Raw genomic sequence first — 18,472 nt, forward strand, 5'->3', positions numbered from 1 at the left:
GACTCTCTAAATAGGTTTTGCAACTTGCTATTTGGAAGGGGCATTCCTTTCCAAATAGCGAGTCTCAAAACCATGTACAAATGTTTTGCGGTCGCAAAACAGTCACAATTACCACCTACTTCAAGTAGATGGTAATGCATTCACAAATGGGAAGGGATCCCCAGGGGACCCCTTCCCCTTTGCAAATGCATGCAAAATTATTTTTTAAGGTCAGGCAGTGGGTCCCAGGGACCTCTGCCTGCCCTTAGAAAATGAAACTAAAACGTTTCATTGTCTTTTTTTTTAAATGCAGTCCGAGACATGGTGGCCTGCAGAGCCCAGCAGGCCAACATCGCTGGGAGGGCTGGCATTTCCAATGGGCTCGCAAATTGCGAGAGGCTCATTAATATTAATGAACCTCGTAATTTGCGACCCCACTGTGAATCCCAAACAGTGTTAAACACACTGTTGTACATTTCATTTAGCGACTCGCAATTTGCCACTCGCAATGTGTCGCCAATTGCGAGGCGCTATAAGAAATGGTCGTACATCTCGCCCCAAAATCCTTAGTACTTTGAGTGTTTGTTTTGTGTGCACACGTGTGTATTTTTTTCGAATTACTGTTTTAATGTTTGAAATATAACTCATACAAATTGCTTGGGGGTCCCCGGCTTCCAGTGGTGACTCAATAGGGGTCCTCAGGAGTAAAAAGTTTGGGAACCACTGCCATAGAGTATTTCAGAGTGGAGGGGCATGGATTGGCACGTGGTAATGAAGTGTCGTACATTGAAAGGGCACAGAGTGGAGTCAAGTGTTGGTAGAGTGGAGTGGTGCAGAGTAGAGTGTTGGACAATGGAGGGGTATAAAGTGGAGTGGCCATTACAGACAACACATTTCCACTTGAAATGACCATTACGTTTGCACAGACATACAGTTTTACTGCTCACAAACAATGTGTGGAAATGACATCACCTAATGTACTGATGTGCTTTGATCGTATTCAAATATTTGTTTCTACCACACTTCAGAATTTTTAAAAAAATGTGCTTCATTTGTACTTTCTTGATTCTGATATATTCTGAAACATCAGCACAGTTCATCTACACCCTTTCCTCTCACATGGGATTGTCACTCAAGTTCTCTCACTTTGAAGTCCGAGAAAGAAAAGTAAACACCAAGCTACCTCGGAAGACAGACCCTGACATCTGACCCTTGTCTGTTAACGCACAGAAAATGTGACAACGGAAAAGAACACGATTTAAAGGCTTGCTTACAGAAAACGCGTACCCAGAAGGATACAGTAAACAAGGGATGCTCTAGGGAGGGACTAACTCAAGCTGGACTGGCAAAAGCAAATAAATGCAATACAAACCACGAATCAATGGTAAGCAATGAGCAAAATGTATTCCCAGGAAAGCTTTCCGAATGCGCCGAAGATGTCGTTAGAAAACCAGACAGTGGCACAATCTGGTAAGCTTCGGCCCAATAAGAATGCAAATGCCAATTTCGAACCAAAAGACGTTCTATGAATTGGTTTCTATGAAATGGTAAGTGCCATTCAGTCTGCAAATTTCCATTTAGGAAAATGGTTTCTCAGTTATTGTATCCCATGAAATCGTTTTTCTATGCAATCACATACAATCCTGCAAAACTGCTGGATTCCCTGCTGAAGAAGACCAGACTGACTGCAACTAATGCCTCGTCCAAAGCCATGGAAAGAAAGTTAAAATTGTTGATGCCGAGGCCGGGTAGAAAGGCCTAAAGAGCGATCCCTACCAGTATCCCTACTCTCCCTGAAAGTTAAAGAGTAGAAGCCTAGTTCCCGAGCAAGTGAGTCCTATTGAACGACATGTCCACCATGGAGGACTGGATGTGGCCCGAGAATCCAGTCGATCATAGCCATGCGTGACTATGAATGGCAACGCTGATGCCGATAACCTGCCCGATGTAGTCGGTAGGATCTTGTCACTGTGAACTTGGACGCATCACGACCATCCTATATGATAGAACATGGCAAAGGTCTTCAGGAACGCCTGGGAGGACTTGCACCACTGAGTTCCAAAAGGCATGAGTATAGTGGTCCAGCAAACAGGAGACGTTAATGGGCTGCAGGGCCAAACTGGCTGAGGAGAATAAGCTTTTTTTTTTAAAGTCTCTTCGCTCTTTGATTCCCTATCAGGGGAGTGGAAGTGAAACTGTTGGGATTGGTCCGGTTAGTGGGACCTTTCACCACAAGACTCTCTATAGAAGGGGGCTGTGCCTAAAAGGCTGGGTCATCTTGAGTAGGACAATGGCGTCTGGCAATTGCTAGTTAACAGGCAGTCCGGTACAGGGCTTAGCAGGGTTTCTGTTAAGGCCTCATTACAGGGGAAGAGGCTCAGAAGCAGTACGGCCAGGCTGTAGGACTTCCATCAGCATGTTTATTTTCACCTAAATGGCAGAGAGGTGGAGGTCCAGGAATTCCCCTGGCCCCAAACATGACCATGGTGTAGGATGCACATTCTTTCGTGGCCGGGCCAAGAAGGGAGAAAAAGGGCTGACTCTGGGGAAGTATAGAGCCCAATAGCATGTTGCAAGCCCACATTCAAATTGTCATCGGCATAAGGCTGAGGAAACATATCACCCTGGTCCTAATTGTTATCAGTCTCTGTTCCAACAAGCATTGGAAATGCAATAGGTCTCGCACCATTAGAGTTAGTGTTTTTAGAATTGTTTATGGGTTTTTTTTGTAAATGTTTAGCATTTTTGTTTCCTGTAGCCAATGCTAAAGTATTACAAATAAAAAAAGCCATAAACATTTCTAAAAGCTCTAACTGAAATGGTCTGAGAACTATTGCACTGTGTGAGGGTGAGGGTGAGTGAGGGTGAGGGTGAGTGAGGGTGAGTGAGGGTGAAGGTGAGTGAGGGTGAGTGAGGGTGAGTGAGGGTGAGGGGTTGAGGGTGAGTGAGGGTGAGTGAGGGTGGGTGAGGGTGAGGGGTTGAGGTTGAGGGTGAGGTGTTGAGGGTGAGTGAAGGTGAGTGAGGGTGAGTGAGGTGTTGAGGGTGAGTGAGGGTGAGGGTGAGTGAGGGTGAGGGGTTTTGGGTGAGTGAGGGTGAGGGGGAGTAGTTGAGGCTGAGTGAGGGTGAGTGAGAGTGAGGGTGAGTGAGGGGTTGAGGGTGAGGGTGAGGGGTTGAGGGTGAGGGGTTGAGGGTGAGTGAGTGAGGGTGAGGGGTTGAGGGTGAGTGAGGGTGAGGGGTTGAGGGTGAGTGAGGGGTTGAGGGTGAGGGGTTGAGGGTGAGTGATGGTTTGAGGGTGAGGGGTTGAGGGTGAGGGAGGGTGGGTGAGGGGTTGAGGGGGAGGGGTCGAGGGGGAGGGGTTGAGGGTGAGTGAGGGTGAGTGAGTGAGGGTGAGGGGTTGAGGGTGAGTGAGGGTGAGGGGTTGAGGGTGGGTGAGTGAGGGTGGTTGAGTGAGGATGAGGATGAGTGAGAGTGAGGGTGAGTGAGGGGTTGAGGGTGAGTGAGTGAGGGTGAGGGGTTGAGGGTGAGTGAGGGTGAGGGTGAGTGAGGGTGAGGGGTTGAGGGTGAGTGAGGATGAGTGAGAGTGAGGAAGATCACCTGCCAATGTGAGCCCAGCATTCACTCGAAAACTGAACTCCAGTTGTCTTACAGGAAGTATGCAGCGGGCGTAGATAAATGGGTGAATAGTTGCGACAGTCAGAGAAAGTGTATCAGGCCCTGCGAAGATTATATTTCTATAAAGCGTACTGGAGCTTTACAAGGCCCCTTACTATGTCAAACTCAACCCTACTTGTTGGGCCCTCCGAAGGAGGTGAGGCTGGGTTGGAACAGAGGGAATCGAATCAGTAATTCGAAATAGTGCTCCCAGACATGTCACATTGGCGCTAGGCAGGAGTAAGTACGCCATCTCTGCAAAGAATGCTCATCAAACCAGAAGGCAAAATGAATATAGTTTCTACCCTGGGAGTCATCCATTAATTCTATTTTAAAGTGCCCCAGAAGTAAGGCAATGCAAGAACTCAGTTAAAGACGGTGCGAGATAACTGTATTCTAAACTTTTTTTTCCCAAACAAAAGGGGGCAAGAATTGTTCAGTTACAAAACAGCTGAACGAACTAAGTAGTGCAAAACATACAAAATATCAGGCAATAACTTTGGAGCCACGGTGGCTTGCACTTGAAATCTAGTAAAGCAAGCTTTGCCAAACAATGTCCACAATAATGTCACTCAATGGTCAGTTTGTGGCATTGTTTTAGAACAGTCGACGTTTCGATCCCTAGCTCCTAGATAAGGGGGATCATCATCAGGACTAATTTAAATACAATTGCCTGGTGTCTATCGTTGGAGCCTGTTGGGATAAGGAACAGGAAAAAGGGGGGAGGAAAAACAGACAACAGCGACCTGTCAGAATTACTGTAATAGTTGCATTTCAATATGTCAACAACTGGTGTAGGGATCAAGTGCCACCATATTTGTAGACAACATAAGTTAAAACAATGTTGGAGTCGGGTACTCGTGCCACCTGTGAGATGTGTGCTCCTAGATAGCACTTGTGCATGTCAGGAAAACTGCTAGCTTTGTGTTATTCGTGGCGAGGTATACTGTGCAAGTGTTTTCACAAGTGTTCAAGAAGGTGATACTTATGTTCTAATGGATTTATGGGGGTGATCGAGTGTATGCGGAGGGTCAATTAATTTAGTGGCGAGACGTGGGAAGAGAAGTTTGCAAGGCGGCAGGGTAAAGTGAACGAATGGGCGGAACTTCGTAAATGGACTGCCTTACCCTAGTTCAAGCGAAATATTGCTTGAATCCGAATGATTAAGGTGTATAGAGCGCTGCGTCATTCCTTTTGAAAGAAAGTGATGAATGTCAGGGCTGGTTGCCGGGCATATGGCGTCAGAAAAGAATGTGAATAGCCAAGGGTTGAGCATTACCTTTTCTTCGCTCAGTGCGGTCCTTGGAAGTGGTTCCATGGTTCGTATTTGCTCGGAGTGGCTGGTAGGGCAGCTTAACCTCGCTGATTAGCGGTTTCTTGCTGTTGGAGCTGGGGAGTGGGAAAGGGTGTAGGTTGTGTCAGCGGTGCCATCCTTTACCATTGAAAGGTAGAAGGCATGGGGAGCACAAGGGTGCGCTCAGCATGATGATAAGGGCTTACCTCTTAGGAGTCTCGTGGAGGTTGCAACGGTGTGCGGCTCCGGTCCTCGGCACAATGGCAGGAACCTCGATAGTCTGAACTAGGCTTCGAATAAAAAAAAATGCGACACGGCGGGCAGGGGAGGGGGCGGAGCGGGTAAAATAAACAAACGAGACGGAGGGAAGAGAGGGGAGGGGGGAGGAGAAATGCGACACGGCGGGAAGGGGAGGGGGCGGAGCGGGTTAAATTAAACAAACGAGACGGAGGGAAGAGAGGGGAGGGGGAGGAGAAATGCGACACGGCGGGAAGGGGAGGGGGCGGAGCGGGTTAAATTAAACAAACAAGACGGACGGAGGAGAAATGGTACACAGCGGGAAGGGGAGGGGGCGGAGCGGGTAAAACAAGATGGACGTGCACGCGCTTTTAAGCTCAATGCGCATGCGCATTGAGCTTAAAAGTCACGGGCACTGCAAGGAATCGCCACGATTCCTTGCAGTGGATAAAGAGTGGATAAGCCCCCATAGTCTCGCTTGCTCGATGCGCATGCGCATCGACAGGCGAGACCTAAAAAGGGAATGCAATTACACAGAGGGCTATACGATACAAACACAATGCATAGACCAAACCTCATACACATTCGGCTACCACATACACTCACACCACTGAACACAAACGCCAACTAAAGCTCATTAACACTCGCTCAGCAGTACTCCACACACTAGACATTGCAGACCTTGTCATCTACCAGAAGCATGATGACTTAATCACAGAAACAATCTTCACACTAAACATCCTCGCTCATCATAGATATTCTTTGCACAGGCTACAGCATGCACTTTGTGAACTGTGCACATAGGAAGGAGGTCTTGCTGCCATCCAGATGGCATCCTGGTGCAGCATGCTCTCCATTCAATGGACCCACACCACCCGGGGAGTGACTTCAATCTCCCAGACAGCACAAGGCTAGGGAACAAAAATAAAACATGACACACCCTGCTCAACCTTATCAGCACACACTCAGTGTAGTACAGCACTTCCCTCAATCAACATACTCGAAAGGTCACATACACAAGCTCAATCTTATCAACATCACCAACAATCCAATGGAAACTACCTATACCCCTAAGCAGAAACGGCCAACACACCATACCTATTTCCTGCAACAATCAGAGGTCAACTCAAAAAGAGAAGAAAAACAAATTCAGGTCCTTTAAAGACTTATCTATCCATCGTGAACCTAATGTTTTAACTCATCTACACGTCGGACACCAACACATTTCTCCAAACCAGTTTGTTCCCATGGGCACCTACAGGTCTCAAAAGATCCCTATCACCTGCAGAGTCTCCCAGGCTTCCATATTCTCTCCCATCTCATTTTCAACTCCAAACTGGAGCCCAGCCCCTTGGGGCTCTTATTTCAGATAGCAGCTTCACAATTCACCAGAAGGCAGAAAACACACAACTCTTCTTTAAAGTCTCCTTCACTCCAGACATCAATGCCTCACACACTGCCTGCACCTCCTCCAGACCTCAATGTCCAGTGCCTACCTGAAGCTTAACCCCACCAAGACAGGTTGGGGGGAGGGGTTTCCCCGTAAAAAGGGTGTGAGTGTCCTCATGTGACTGGTTTTTCTCTTTTTTCCAACACAGAGTGCCCTGCTGCCTCTGAACTCCAGAATTTCTATTATGCTGTTTATTTCTTTTCTCTGCTAGTACCTGCTGCCTGTGCAAGGTAAGTCAAAGCATGGTACAGGTGGGAAAGGGCAGCAGCCTGGTGTTATCACCAGTAAGACTCCATACTGACAATATGCAAGCATATATTTGAAAGCTTCTGCCCCAGTGTTCCCCTTATGAAGCTGATGTTATTTCCACTTGTAAAGGAATCACTGTTTTTCTTGACAATCTTATTGTTCTTTATATACTCTGAGTATGTTTATGGAAATTGCTGCAGGTTTTTGTATTGCTCAGCCTGATCCAAAGGCAATCATGCATAAGTCGTGATTAAAACTGTTTGAATAAACAAGGCAAACCTAAATGATGTGCTCTATTGCTCAAACTTTGAAAATTCTGACAGGAAAACAGATAGTTTACCATAATATAACTAGTTGTCTACAAATGTGCACTCTCTAGATTCTTCATCTTATTTCAGCCTTAAAACTGATAGAGGAAAAGAATATTAGATGTCCCTGCAGGCGTTGAAGAGTATGGTCTGCTGCCCTGAATACAATTATGAACAAAAAAATATCTAAAATGGGTTTGCTTCAGAGGTGATACTGGATAATATCGCAATGAGCTTAATTACAGAGCCTCAATAACAATGCCCATCTCAGTGTTCAATCTCTTAATGGGAGGAGTAATGAAAATATGTGGAACTGTAGTAAATGAATGCCACATAGAGCTGAAAACTTCAGAACACCATTAGAATTAAACAAAGAACACCCAAGGTACTAATTTAAATAGAAATTATAAGAAATCGAGTACTGAGGATAAGGGTTATATTTTTGTGAGCCCGTGTTTTTTGGAAGGTCTAAGATATGATTTGGTTCCCCTTTGGCTCTAAAGGATGAGATAAAACTGGAATCAGAACTACTTGAGTAAGTTGTAATAGGTGAATAACAGGACTCTGAACTGAACTTTGAAGTGCTTTCCATAGAAACCTCTTCAAAACTAATAAATATTATCCCAGAAAACCGAATCCTAATTGAAAATACAAATTAAGCAAAGACCACGAGCCCACTCATTCGAACGATTTGAGAAAGAGACAGGGTGCGGTGCCCTGTCTCTTTCTCAAATCTTCAGAATGCTGCCATGCTGGCTAGGTACTGGTAAGCATTTCCAATGCAAGAGATCTTGCATTTACGCAAGTTTGTGCTATTGCCACTGTAAATAGCAATGCTTTTATTTATGTTTGGTTTTTAAAACATAAAAAAGCATTGTCATTTACACTGCTAATAGCTGAAACTTTCGCAAATTCGAGACCGAAGTCAGGCGAAGCACTGAAACGCCAGAGCTGGCATGGTTGCTGCTGCCTTTGCGATCTGGCGCCGTGTCTGCCTCACGGCTCCTTCTTCTAGCCCACTCTGCCGCTGCTAATACCCGCTGCTGCCAGTCCGTGGCATCGCTCCCAGCAACATCGTAAAAAACATCACATGGTTATTTTGCGATGTTGCTGGGAGCGATGGTGCCGACACTTTGGTTTGGGTGTAATTCTGGATGGGAGAACATTATGTGGCTGCCATGATTTTATGTTTAAAAAACAAACAATTAGTGGGGCGAGCAGCGCACAACAAAATGCGCGGGCGCCATGATTTAATGTAAAAATAAATAAAAAACAACAAGTTAAGCGAGCTGCGTGCCCATTCCGGGAGTGGTGGGTGTGGCCCCATTGTATAAGCGCACACACACAAAAAGCGGCCCCCATTGCTTAAGCTCGCGTCCCACAAGTGGTGTTTACATTAATTAATCAAAGAGTTCTTGCTAAGGGCTAATACAAGCTATACAGTAAGGACACAGTAAAAGGTCTAGTCCTGATGGGAGGTTACGAATGAAGACAAGACAGTACTAAGGGGCACCAACAAGCCTATTAATGAATCAGAAGCCAGCGTTTACGAAGGACAATGGCACAAGCCAATTAAAAATACGGGCGGAGAGTGGCCGCGCTTCAAGTCCATACTCCAACACAGCATGCCTCGCAGAGCAGCGCATGTGCTGGCCAGGCTCGACCTAGAAAAGCATTTCCATATATACATGGATCTTATAAAATGTTCTAAATTACGTTGTCCTTTCCTATCAAAATGAGTTCATTTTATATTCGCTGTAATTCAATCAGCCGGTAAAGATGACCAGTGACCATACTTGTTAACTTTACCCAGCATTCAAAATCTGATGTGTACAATCCTCTTTAAGGGTTTTACCTTCTTAAAGACTATGAAAAAAGTTCTCACCTTCTCAAACCTTTCATCTAGTAAGGTCAATTGGTCATTTCTTTTCATAACAGAGGAGGTCATAGAGTACTCTGTAAAACGGCTCCTGGTTTCCTCTTGCAAAAACAGAAACTCCTTTGGTGGTCCATTGGCAGATTCCCCTTCTCCTTCCTCTGACAAAGGACCATCAGAGTCAAAATCTTCATCGCTAGTGCTGCCCTCCTCGTCATCCTCCATGTCCTCCCAGCCATCATCATTACCATCAAAACAAGCCCTGCCAATAAATATATACCAGTTACTTGATCATTAACACTCATTCCATGGCTCAAATGACTGAGAAACGTTAAGGAACAGTACATTTCTTCATGCTCTCAAGGTGAATCTTCAAAGCTAAATTAAACAAGAGTCCAGTGTAGTCATACTTCAATCTGAGGAACTGAAAACTGTGGGAGGCCGAAGAATAATTATATGCAAAATCAAGAGGTAAATTCTTAAGGCTTAACACACGATTCAGGCCTAAAAGTTTAATACTGGAAGGATGACACACCTGCCAACACCTCCATCTTGCTCTCCTTCCACAAGGTCATTGGCCTTGATAACAAAGTCATCGTCAAGTTGATTTTCTGGATCATCAAAGTCAAAGTCGTCATCAAGAGCTGCAACAATATCTGGGTCCATGTCGAGCCGAGGCCCTAAATGAAAGAAAACGGTGAGACTCACAAAAAGAGTATTAACATCTGGTGCAGAAGCGTATAAGTAAACCTATGAATTACACATTACAAGGTCAAGCAATGCTAAAAAGACATACATTTGTAATAGATGTAAATAAATTAAACCAGCATCGTCAATGCCAGCAAGTCTAGCTGAAATCAGAAATTCTCTCTTTAGTTGTTTGAGTGTTCAGGCACTCAATAGCACCTCATACATACTTGGCCATTCATCTTTACACTTACAAATCCATACATCCATTACACCCTATACACCCAAACTTACTTATTCTTTACTTCACGTACTTACCAATATGCAATAAAACACATGCAAACTCAGCAAGCATATGCAAAATACAGTAAAAGTACACTAGGGGGAAAAAACATGTCACCACTTGAATTGCAAACACAACAATGATGGACAGAATGTGGATCAATGTCACACATTCACCCCAGTCCAAAGATCTGGGCCCAAATCCATCGTTTTTCCACTCCACACCACCCTGGGTTAGACAATGGCGATATGCAAATCAGCGCTGACCCTGTGCCCCATGGGAACAGTCCAGTCCGAACTACAAAAGCCATGTCCTTCCCAGAACGGAAACAAGCATCCGAGGACCGGCCCGGTTTCGAGGTAACACCTCTCTTCAGCCCGGCTAGCTTGATTCCAGTGGTGTGGAGTGCCTGGGACTCAGGTCTGAGCATCCCCAGTACACTTAGAGCGGTAACTGCAAACACAACAATGATGGACAGAATGTGGATCAATGTCACACATTCACCCCAGTCCAAAGATCTGGGCCCAAATCCATCGTTTTTCCACTCCACACCACCCTGGGTTAGACAATGGCGATATGCAAATCAGCGCTGACCCTGTGCCCCATGGGAACAGTCCAGTCCGAACTACAAAAGCCATGTCCTTCCCAGAACGGAAACAAGCATCCGAGGACCGGCCCGGTTTCGAGGTAACACCTCTCTTCAGCCCGGCTAGCTTGATTTCAGTGGTGTGGAGTGCCTGGGACTCACGTCTGAGCATCCCTCTCAGGCCGGTGATTGGTGGGCGGAGCTCGGCGCAGGTGTGCTCACGCACGGGCTCCTGGTCCACGGAGTCCGCGTGTTACCGTCAGCAGTCCCCCCAGGTACAGCGGCAACCGGGGACACCCAGCAATTCTCCCCGCAGTTCAGGCTAGTTAAACGCTGTCTCCACACAGCGAAGCGGGACCCGCGCCAGTGGGTCCGGCGAGAGGTGATAAAGGCCGGTGATTGGTGGGCGGAGCTCGGCGCAGGTTTGCTCACGCACGGGCTCCTGGTCCACGGAGTCCGTGCGTTACCGTCAGCAGGCCCCCACAGGTACAGCGGCAACCGGGGACACCCAGCAATTCTCCCCGCAGTTCAGGCCAGTTAAACGCTGTCTCCACACAGCGAAGCTTGAAGGCTTTAGTTGTATGGGGCTATTGTAAGACATGGGTTAATTTACACATTTTACAAAAATATGGCAATTAAAACTGCAGAACTGCATGCCTGTAATGTAAGGTGTATTAGGACGTTTGCTGTTCATACTGTAAAGAAATGAATTGTTCATCGTGTTATTTTATTGGTTTGTACCCATTCAATTTATGTTAGTGTTGAAGATTGCCAATCTGACCCGGGCCGAGAAGAGGCATATCTAATCTTGCAAGAGTACAAATTATTGTTTCCGTTCTTTGCGCCAAAAAGTATTATCTTTAGGCAGGCTTTTACTGTAGAACCTCACAATGCACTGTGTTATACTCTGTCCATTATTTTGAAAAATGTGCTGTAAGGAAACAGCAATAAAAGTTGCATTGATAATTGTTGATTCCCAGGACTAACACTGAACCTGACACAAGCATATAACAGACGTTATTATAGTTGGTCTCTGCATTCAAGAACACTTGGTATAATATTTACAATTCATACTTTAATTACAATGTGTGATGGTGTACCTGATATTGGCGCTGCCTTATTCAACAATCCCACATTTTCCTCAAACTCTGATGCAAACACCGAAGAAGGCAAATTAATTGAAGGAGCCTGGAAAAGGAGAAATTTCTCAGATACAAATTACAAATGGAAACAGCCATTTCATTATTTAAAAAACATCTCACAGCGTGGTATGGTTCAAAGTCTCAGCAACTGCCTTACTCCCAATGTTTTTTAGCAGCAAAGGTTTGTTGATTTTATTGTAGGAGATACTAGCAAATGAGGATCAAACACCTTCAATACAGATTAAATCTGGGATCATTTTCACCCAGTAGAATCTAATAAGAGGATACAACTACGGCATCCAAATTTCAAAATACAGCACAGAAGGCCCCTTATTGTTTTTAAAGTATTCCTATATTGGTATACTCGGACACCTTCCAAGACAATATGGTTGGTCTTCCAAGAGGAGACATGCTTATGACCAAACTTTATCATCTGTGTTTTTCTTTGAACATATTTAGCATTATGTGTATGATAATGGTCAAGACCGCTCAAATCTGCAGATTGCCAGGTAGGGTTTAGTAGAATAAAACAGTCATTAGCAACAGTAAATAGTGGGAAACTAATATTACTACATTTCCAGTGAATAAATGTTGCCTTCTTCTGTAACACTGGGATATGTGTCACTTGCAGAATAAAGCATAGGAGTGCCAGTAAGCAGGTCTTTATAAGTCTACGATCAGCAATGGGAGTTATTTATAAACTGCGACAGAGCACCCTGGAATCACACATCCTCATCAAAATGGCTATCAGTAGGAAAAGGGTCATCTGCACAACAAGTCAATCTTGTAACCCCAAAGGGTCTACTTTTCCTAGTGAATGTAAACATTACTCTAGTGCTTCTCTGTGTCCCATGCAATGGCGGAGGGAGGAAAGGAAGACGGTTCTCCTATTTACCGGCCCCTGCTCTATGGAGCTAGCTCCCTTTGTCCATAACTATACTCCAAGAATTCTAGCCTTTTGGTTGGCATTGCCAAACTACTTTGTAGACATTCAGCCTTATTGTTGTATCATTTAGGGCCTTCAAATTGTCTTACCCTGTAAAGATCCTAAACGGCCAAGCTCTAATGTGTAAGTAATGGTAATTGTATATGATACAAATTTTTCATCACAGTAAAGAAATCCACAAAGCCAAAGATAAAAAAGAATGGATTAGTACTAATGCTTTGCATGCTTGCTCCGCTTTGCTATAGAGGCAACCCGCTTGACTCAATAGTGCACCTGGAAGAGCAGGGCCACACACATGTCATTGCAGACCTGCACTCAAGAGTAAGATAAGCCTACCGGGATCTGAACAACCTCCTCTTCCACCTCTCCACTCTCAGTTGAGATTATCCGACTCTGTGGACGAGGCTCGCCAGATGGAACCAATTCGTGGAGACCGACCTCCTTGAGATGCTGCAGGTAGTCATACTCATCATCAAAGAAGACACCAAACTTCCTTTGCTCCTCTTGCCTCTTCTCAGCTTCAGCCTTGTGACGCAGACAAAGATTTGTACCAAATTAAATACTGTTTATGTTAAGACAACATTTAAATGCATTCTTCTTAATATTTAATGATTTCTAACAACCTTTTACAGTGACCATGGAGAAATTTGTCAACCTAGAAATATGGCATCTTAATCGGGTATTTATTCAGGTTCAGTATTTTTGTCTAACACACATCGCAAAGGTGATCACCTCCAATTGTTTGGAGCAACTGAAGCTGTGGGTTTGGTGCTTCTGAAAGACAATGCTCAGATATGTAAGAAAGATGTTCACTCTCCACTTATGGAAATCAGCGGCATGTCTGCAACACGTGTGAAATCTATTTTGACTAATTTTTGCAACACACAGTAAATGAAAAGGAACACACAAATATAAAAAAAACTGCCACATTTCAATAAATGTCATTCCTCTTATTTAAAAAAAACAACATATTTTACAATTAGTATGCTGCATGCTATTTTAGATTTGGCTCTGCAAAGTAACAATAGAACTTCAAAGTGAAAGAGTATCACTGACCAACATCGAGACTCTAAGGCAAGCCCAGAACTATAACTTTATCTGCATTAGATTAGACCATTGTATGTATGACTGTTTCGTTCAGGACGTTTTCTGTTCTGGTGACTGGAAACTCGACCAATAGGGCTTTAGCTCACGGAGCTGTCAGGTCTTACACCCAGAGCTATAGCCATGGAAACAAAGGGTTAAACATGTCGACGCAAGGTTGCCAAAGGGTTTTTTAATTTCGCAACTATCTATCTCGTTGACTGGAACATCTAGAGATTGTCAAGTGTAGTAGAAATGTCTGACGAATCACAAAGTCCCAGAGTAAGATTCACCCTAGGATATTATTGGCTATAGGGCCGATGTTATACAAAATAAGTGCCTAGCTCGTAACACCTTAAAAATTATTGTATTATAGGTCACTACCTGAATGTGTTAGAGCAGTCTGGTTTTCTTTGTGGCTCACAATTGAACTGCTCTTTTTACTTATATGTAAATAAAAATTATATTCTTCTTTCAAGATACATCAGTGGCTGCTCATCAAGTTTATGGAGTGTTCGCCATCTCCGTCCTGATGCCCGTGAGGGCACCCGTGTCACTGGTGCGAGGGGCTGTTGGTCACGAATTGATTTCTGGCTGACCTCAACGGATGTCTTGTCTTGGCTTACTGATGCAGTGCACATGGCTCGCACCTTCTCCGATCAGGCGCCGGTCCAGATTCGTCTTAGGCCTCCTCACTCCCAGCGACGGGCCTTCATCTGGCGTCTTTCTTCCAATGCCCTCCGGGACTCTGTGTTCTGTACGGAAATTCATACTGCGATCACCAATTATTTCGATCTAAACGTGGATTCCATCGACTCTGCCTCCACCCTATGGGAGGGTTTCAAGGCTGTCATTCGGGGCGAATGTATTTCCAAACAGGCGGGCGTCCTCCGCTCTATTCGCTCCACCCTGGCTAAGCTCGAGAGGGAAATCAGAGATCTGGATGCCGCCGAGCCGGCGCGCCCCAGCCCTGAGACGCTGGCGCTGCTATGCCAAAAACATACTGAATTCTGAGATGAAGCCGGCTGTGAACTATCCTTCCTGGGCAGGGAGGGTCCGGCGCGCCACTTCGGGGAGGGGGACCGCCCGGGGCGTACGTACTCTTGCTAACCTTCTCCGCCCACTGCGCGCTGCGCGCTGCCTCCTATATAATGGCCCTCAGTGATGGCGGCTCCTTTCCCGATCCCACCCCAGCGATGCTGCCTCTCCCGCGCTCCCCGCCGGCCCTGGGTCCGCGGCGGCTGCCGCTGGTCAGTGACTGCCCCCTCCTTTGTCTTCAATTAGTGCCCCTGCTGTTTAAGAATCCCCATTGATATGTGTGGCGGTTCAGAAGGAGGGACACGCAGACCAGAGTGAGGTAAATGTGGCTTTATTCGAATAAAGGTTTTTCTTCCTCTAGGTTAGTCTCTCTCGCGCTAGGGCTGCAGGGTCCAAGGTGTCTGTTAGGCCTCAGGATCTTCTAGGACTTGACCGCCTCGGATCTGCCTCTGAGGTTACCCGTTCTTCTTCTCTCGTCGGGTTCCAGCGCCACATGTGGAAAAGGAAAGAGAGGACTCTTAGCGATTTTGTTCTGGCTTATAACGATTCCCAGGGGGGAAACCAGGGAAGTGGGGACACCAGTGCTTGGGTGCTTTACAACCTTTCACTGTGTGAAAACGGGTGAAGGATATTACGGTGAGGAAAGGAGGTAAGAGGGAGGGTAGGGGTAAGAAGGTACGGAGTGGTGACGCCATTTACACTATTTACACGTTGCCGCGCCTCCCCAGCCAGCCCGAGACGCGTTGACGCACCTGGGTGAGCCACACTCCTCCGTGAGTGCGGCTGGGCGATGCTTGATAACGTTGGCCTCCAGGCACTGCTTCTCCCGTCTTCCGCTGCTCCACCCACTCCTTGCTCGATCCTTCTCCGTCCTCTATGCTCTCCACTCGCTCTCCTCTCTTCTCCCAGGTGTCGGGACACACGGTTTCTTCGTCTTCCGGCCTTTTGTCCAATCCTCGATACCTCTCGTCACAGGGGGGCGGGCCTTGATCCTCTAAGCTGTTCATTTGGCACAATAGCGCGTCATAGGTGGGTGTGTCTTCTCCGGTGTGATCGACCCCGTTAAAGGAACAAACATCGCTTCGTGTGGGATGTTGATTCCAGCCCGCTTCGGACTCCGTTTCCCAGGCGTCCTGAAGCAGTGAAAGAGAGGAGGAAGGTTTGTCAACAGCCCACCAGTCCATATCGGTAGTGTCCCCCGCCTCCCTGCTACACTCCTCCCCCCTTGGATACTCCCGATCGGGGAGAGGACATAGTCTAGAAAGGAAATCTGCATTGCCATGATCCCTGCCCTTTTTGTGTTGTATGGTGAAGGAGTAGGGTTGCAAGAAGAGGAACCACCTCAGGACCCTCTGGTTTTGTGACTTCTGTCGGTACATCCACTGTAGTGGGCCATGATCCGTAAAAAGAGTGAACGGTTTTCCCTCGAGATAGTATTTCAGTTTATCAACGGCCCAACGGATAGCTAAACATTCTCTCTCTATCGTTGGGTATTTCCTTTCTCGAGGGTGAAGTTTCCGGCTTATGTACAGAAGTAGATGCTCATGTCCATCTTTTCCTATCTGGGAGAGAACAGCTCCGATGCCAGTATCGGAGGCGTCTGTAGCTACCAGAAAGGGTTTGTCAAAGTCTGGGGCTATCAAGACTGGGCTGGTGGTAATGGCTTCCTTCAGACCCTGAAACGCCCTCTTTGCTTCCTCTGGTGGCTCCTGTATCTGTTTTGGTCTCACCCCCTTCTGTAGGAGATCAGTCAAGGGACTAGCCTATTCCGCAAAGTTGGCAATGAACCGTCTATAATAACCTATAAGGCCCAGAAAGGCTCTCAGTTCCTTTTTTGTACTGGGGAAAGGCGTGTCTCTTATCGCTTTCACCTTCTCTTCCAGTGGAGCTATAGCTCCTTCACCTAGCATGTACCCCAGATATTTGACTTTGGAGAACGCAGCTCTGGACTTCTTAGCGTTTATGTGCAATCCTGCGTTCCTTAGTGCTAGGAGTATGGTCTGTAGGTGGCGTAGATGATCCTGCCAGGACGCACTGAAAATTACTGAAAATTACTATGTCGTCCAGATACACGGAGCAGTAGTTTCTGAAAGAAAGAAGTATGTTGTGCATTAACCTTTGAAAAGTGGCTGGAGCTCCGTGTAGTCTGAACGGCAATACGTTAAATTCAAATAGTCCTTCATCCGTAGAGAAGGCGTTTTGTGTCTGTCCTCCTCACGGAGAGGCACTTGCCAATACCCCTTCGTGAGGTCTAAAGTCGTTATATAACGTGCCTCCCCAATGCGCTCGATCAGTTCGTCTACCCTAGGTATGGAGTATGCATCGAAGGAGGAAATGGAGTTAAGTGCTCTAAAGTCCATACAGAACCTTGGGGACCCGTCAGGTTTAGGCACCATTACAATTGGTGATGACCAGCTGCTCTGCGATGGCCTGATTACTCCGAGGCGCAACATCTCCTGCACCTCTTTCCTCACAGATTCCCTCCGGGCTGCTGGAATTCTATACGGTCGTATTTTCACTTTTTTCCCTGGCTCAGTGTCTATTCTGTGTTCGATCACGGTGGTGCAACCCGGTTGATCGGAAAAGAGGTCAGCGAACGGCTTGAGGATGTCTTCTAGTTCCTGTTTCATGTCGGCACTAATCTCCTTGTTAACAGGTAGTGCCTCAATGGTGGTGGCCTCTACAGTAGATGGCAAACTGAACTGGGAGTTCCTAGGTGTAGGTCCCAACCACTTCTTCAACATGTTTATGTGAAAACATTGTTTTCTGGCCGGAGATATTTGGAGTCTATAGGTTGTTGTTCCAATCACTTCAACAACCGGATATGGTCCCTTCCATTCTCTTTGAAATTTGTGTGCTGTGGTCGGCAAAAAGACCAAAGCCCAGTCCCCTATTTTTAGTGTTCTCCACTTTTTGCCCCTGTCATATGCTTCCTTTTGGCGAAGTTGGCTAAGCTCGATGTTTGAATATGCGAGGTTTCTCAGTTTCCCTATCTTGCTCCGCAGGAGCTGGGTATATTCTAGAAGAGACCTTGATTCTTCTTGTTCTTCTCTTTCCCAGGCCTCTCGGGGTATTTCGAGCAGTGACCTAGGCTGTCTTCCATAGAGAAGTTCGAACGCGGAATAGCCGGTGGAGCTCAGGACTTGTGCCCCCAAGACATATAGAGCCAAGGGGAGCAGCCGGTCCCAGTCTTTGTTTTCCAAGGACAGCATTTTCCTCAAAGTGGTTTTGAGAGAACGGTTGTAGCGCTCTAATAACCCGTCTGTTTGAGGGTGGTATGCTGATGTGCGTATTTGATGGATATTTAATGATTTGGTGACTTCCTTCATTAACTTGGAAACAAAGGGGGTCCCTTGATCGGTGATGACCTCTTTGGGGAACCCCACTCGAGAGAACAGTTCAATGAACTTCTCCGCTATGTTCTTCGTTGTAGGTGACTTGATAGCGAAAGCTTCGGGGAAGCGTGTGGCGTAATCCACAATCACCAACGCGTAGGTGTTCCCTTTGGAAGAACGCGGTAGGGACCCAATGATGTCCATACCAACCCTCTCAAATGGCTGGCCTATAATAGGCATTGGTTGTAAGGGCACCGCAGATGGTCTTTGTAGATTCCTCCGCTGGTAAACCTCACAAGTCCTACAAAAGGCTGTAGCTTCCCTGTAT

General features: G+C 46.2%; 1 protein-coding gene across 1 annotated transcript in view; it reads right to left on the bottom strand.

The window, feature by feature from the left end:
* Positions 1–18,472, bottom strand: part of LTV1 (LTV1 ribosome biogenesis factor) — a 206,026-nt gene that overhangs the window by 127,687 nt on the left and 59,867 nt on the right. The window contains exons 3-6 of the mRNA XM_078648994.1: positions 13,025–13,213; positions 11,701–11,788; positions 9,580–9,724; positions 9,054–9,306 (exon numbers count right to left, since the gene is read on the bottom strand). Coding sequence (XP_078505120.1) covers positions 9,054–9,306; positions 9,580–9,724; positions 11,701–11,788; positions 13,025–13,213 — 675 coding nt within the window. The remainder of the gene's footprint in view (positions 1–9,053; positions 9,307–9,579; positions 9,725–11,700; positions 11,789–13,024; positions 13,214–18,472) is intronic.

This window comes from Lissotriton helveticus, chromosome 6 (assembly GCF_964261635.1).
Source record: "Lissotriton helveticus chromosome 6, aLisHel1.1, whole genome shotgun sequence".
Taxonomy (NCBI): Eukaryota; Metazoa; Chordata; class Amphibia; order Caudata; family Salamandridae; genus Lissotriton; species Lissotriton helveticus.